At 49.9% G+C, this 4,355-nt stretch overlaps 1 protein-coding gene across 1 annotated transcript in view; it reads right to left on the bottom strand.

Annotated features, from left to right (window-relative positions):
• Positions 1-282: 282 nt before the first annotated feature.
• Positions 283-4,355, bottom strand: part of LOC122157415 (syntaxin-4-like) — a 7,102-nt gene continuing 3,029 nt past the window's right edge. Inside the window, exons 4-5 of the mRNA XM_042813044.1 lie at positions 3,973-4,083; positions 283-1,604 (exon numbers count right to left, since the gene is read on the bottom strand). Coding sequence (XP_042668978.1) covers positions 1,521-1,604; positions 3,973-4,083 — 195 coding nt within the window. The 3' untranslated portion in view covers positions 283-1,520. The remainder of the gene's footprint in view (positions 1,605-3,972; positions 4,084-4,355) is intronic.

Below are 4,355 nucleotides of genomic sequence, written 5' to 3'. Positions count from 1 at the left end.
TTTAGGGTCGTTTATTGTCACTCTGTCCCGCTCCCGACCCCATAACCTCCCCCTACCCCCCCCATGGGCCTTTACGGGGTTTTTATGGGGTTGCTGTGGGGTATTGATGTCCCCCCACCCCAAAGTGAGACCCCACAGATATGGGGTGGGAATTAAGGGGGGGGTGGGGGAACTTATAGGGGAAAGGGGAAACTGTGGGGTCAGTGGGGGAAATGGGGGCATTGGGGTCAATGGGGTCAGTAGGGGAAATGGGGTCAATGGGGGAAATGGGGTCACAATGGGGCACAATGGGGTCAGTAGGGGAAATGGGGACATTGGGGTCAGTGGGGTCACAATGGGGTCACATTGGGGTTAATGGGGACACAATGGGGTCAATATGGGGTCCATGGGGACAATGGGGTCACAATAGGGACAAGGGGGTCAATGGGGCAACAATAGGGTCACAGTGGGGTCAATGGGGTCACAATAGGGTCACAGTGGGGTCAATGGGGTCACAATGAGGTCAATATGGGGTCAGTGGGGGAAATGGGGTCGCAGTGGGGACAGTGGGGTCAATGAGGTCCATATGGGGTCAGTGGGGTCAATAGGGACACTGGGGTCACAATGGGGTCAATGGGGTCACAGTGGGGTCACTGGGTTCACAGTGGGGCAGAATGGGGGTCAGTGGGGTCACAGCTGAGGTAGCTCAGGACGGTGCCATGTGACCCCAGCCCAAGCCGGGACAGGAAGTGGCATCAGTAGTGACAGGAAGTGGCGTCAGTAGTGACAGGAAGTGGCGTTGGGGGCATCAGGAAGCAACATCAGTAGTGACAGGAAGTGGTGTCAATAGCAGCAGGAAGTGATGTCTGCAGTGCCAGGAAGTGACATCAGTGGCAACAGGAAATGATGTCAGTAGGTACAGGAAGTGATGTCAGTAGTGCCAAGAAGTGGCATTGGTGGCGACAGGAAGTGGCGTCAATAAAAGCAGGAAATGACCTCAATAGTGCCAGGAAAAGATGGCGGTAGAGACAGGAAGTGACATCAGTAGTAACAGGAAGTGACATCAGTAGTGCCAGGAAGTGGCGTCACTGGCAACAGGAAGTGACGCCAGTAGTGACAGGAAGTGATGTAACAGGAAATGATATGAAGAGAGACATGAAGTGGTGCGATTACAGACAAGAAGTGACATCAATAGCAGCAGGAAGTGACGTCAGCAGTGACAGGAAGTGGTGTCAATAGTGACAATAACAATAGGAAGTGATGTCAGTAGAGGCGAGCGATGTCAGCATTGACTGGAAGGCACTTCAAGAGCCTCAGGAAGTGACGTCATTAGTGACAGGAAGTGACGTCAGCATCAGGAAGTGACGTCAGCAGCAACAGGAAGTGCTGTCAGTATAGACAGGAAGTGCCCAACCTAACCACATGCACCCTCCGAATAGAAAGAGGGTGGGGCTAAGGCACGGCAAAGGCCAATCAGCAGCAAGAGGGGTGGAACCAAAGGCACAGCACCGGCCAATCAGCAGCGAGGAGGGGGGCGGGGCTCAGCCGGCAGCCACTGAAGCAGCGATGATGGCGATGAGGATAACGAGGGTGAGGACGAGGCAGGCAGCCATAATGAGGCGTTTCTGGGGGATTGAGGAGGGATTATGGGGGATAAATAGAGATTATGAGGGATTATGGGGGATTAAGGGAGGATTATAAGGGACTAATAGGGATTATGGGGGATTAATGGGGATTGTGGGGGATTATGTGGGATTAAGGAAAAAATAGGGGGCATTAATAGGGATTATGGGGCATTAATAGGGATTATGGGGGATGAAAGGGAGATTAAGGAGGAACTGTGGGGGATTAATGAGAAATTATGCGGGATTAAAGAAGGATTATGGGGGATTATGGGGGACTAATAGGGATTATAGGTGAGAAATCATGGATTAATGAAAGGTTATAAGGGATTAATGGGGATTCCGGGGGATTAAGGATGGATTATGGGGAATTAATGGGGGATTATGGGGCATTAATAGGAATTCTGAGGGATTATGAGGGGATTATGAGGGATTATGCAGAATTAATAGGAGTTATGGGGAAATAATGAGGGATTAAAAGGGGTTTATGGGGGGTTTATGAGAAATTATGGGGCACCAATAGAAATTAAGGGGGATTAGTGAAGGATTAATGAGGGATTATGGGGGATTAATGGGGATTATGGGGATTATTGAGCATTAATAAGGGATTATGGGGGATTATGAGGGGATTAAAAGGAATTATGGGGGATTAATGAGGGATTATGGGAGACTAATAGGGATTATGCGAGATTAATAGGGATTATGGGGGATTAAGAACGGATTTTGGGGACTAATGGGGATTATTAGGGATTAATGGGGATTATTGGGATTAAGGATTAATAGGGATTATGAGGGATTAATGGGGATTAAGGGAGATTAAGGAAGGGTTATGGGGGATTAATTAGGGATTATGAGGGATTATGGGGGATTATGGGGGATTAATGGAGATTATGAGGGTTTAATGAGGATTATAAGGAATAAAGGATTATGGGAGATTTATGAGGGATTATGGGGAACTAATGAAGGATTAAAAGGGAATTATGGGGGGATTATGGGGACTATGGGGGACTAATGGGAATTATGGGGAATTAATGTGGGATTAATGAGGGACTATGGGGATTAAGGGGAATTATGGAGCATTAATAGGGATTATAAGGGATTATGATGGGATTATGGGGGATTTAGGGGGATCATGGGGGACTAATAGGAATTATGGGAAACTAAGGGGGGATAAATAGTGATAATGGGGGATTAATGGGGATTAAGGAGGGATTATGAGGTTTATGGGCAATTAAGGAAGGATTATGGGGGATTAATGAGGGATTATGGGGCATTAATAAGGATTATGGGGATTAAAAGGCGATTAAGGAGGAATTAGGGAGGATTAAGTAGGACTAAGGAAAATTATGGGAGATTAATAGGGATTATTGGGGATTCTGGAGGATTAAGGAAAGATTATAGGGGATTAATAGGGATTATTGGGAATTAAAGGGGATTATGGGGCATTAAAGGGCAGTAATGAAGGAATTATGGAGGATTAAGAGTGATTATGGAGGATTATGGGAGATTAATACAAGTTATGGGGTACTAATGAGGGATTATGGGAGATTAATAGGGATTATGGGGGATTAATGAGGGATAATAGAGGATTAATGAGGGATTATGGGGATTAATAGGGATTATGGGGGATAAATGGGGATTATGGGGATTAAAAAGGAATTATGGAGGATTAAGAGTGATTATGGGGGATTATGGGAGATTAATAGGAACTATGAGATATCTATGGGGCAACTATGGGGTGGTCATGGGGCGGCTATGGGGCAGCAGTGCGGTGTCTATGGGGCAGCTATGGGGCAGCAGTGGGGTGGCTATGGGGCAGCAGTTGGGCAGCTATGGGACAGTTATGGGGTATCTATGGGGCAGCCATGTGGCAGCTATGGGGCAGCAGTGAGGTATCTGTGGGGCAGCTATGGGGCAGCAGTGGGGCGGCTGTGGGGCAGCTATGTGTCAGTTATGGGGTGTCTATGGGGCAGCCATGTGGCAGCTATAGGACAGCAGTGAGGTCTCTATGGGGCATCTATGGGGCGTCTATGGGGCAGCTATGGGGCGGCCATGGGGCGGCTATGGGGTGGTTATGGGTTATCTATGGGGTGGCTATGGGGCAGTTATGGGGTCGCTAGAGGGCAGCTATGGGGCAGCTATAGGGCATCTATGGGTCAGCAGTGAGGTATCTATAGGGCAGCTATGGGGCAGCTGTGTGGCAGCCATGGGTCAGCATTGAGGTATCTATGGGGCAGCTATGGGGTGGCTATGGGGCAGCCGTGGGGCAGCTATGGGGTGGCTATGGGTATCTATGGGGCGTCTATGGGGTGTCTATGGGGCGGCTATAGGGTGTCTATGGGGCGGCTATGGGGAAGCCGTGGGGCCGTACCCTCCTGGCCTTGCCCTGCTGCTCCTGCGCCGCCCTGAGCTGCCGCCCCCCTTTGTGCACTGCCGTCCCCGACTGCAGGATGTGCAGCTCGATGCGATTGATGGCCTCACCCTGAAACCAGTACGGACCAGTACAGACCAGTATGGACCAGTACGGACCAGTATGGATGTGTAGAGACCAGTACGGACCAGTAAGGACCAGTCTGCCCCAGTAGAACCCTTTCCCTCCCAGTCCCCTCCCAGTCCATCCCAGTTCCCTCCCAGTATATCCCAGTCCCCTCCCATTATATCCCAGTCCCCTCCCAGTCCATCCCAGTCCCCTCCCATTATATCCCAGTCCCCTCCCAGTCCATCCCAGTTCCCTCCCAGTATATCCCAGTCCCC

Source organism: Centrocercus urophasianus, unplaced genomic scaffold, assembly GCF_019232065.1.
Source record: "Centrocercus urophasianus isolate 14NV4802_14NV808 unplaced genomic scaffold, USGS_Curo_1.0 seq_1351, whole genome shotgun sequence".
Lineage (NCBI taxonomy): Eukaryota > Metazoa > Chordata > Aves > Galliformes > Phasianidae > Centrocercus > Centrocercus urophasianus.
The sequence above is the reverse complement of the archived record's forward strand: the minus strand, read 5'-3'. Positions and strand labels throughout refer to the sequence as shown.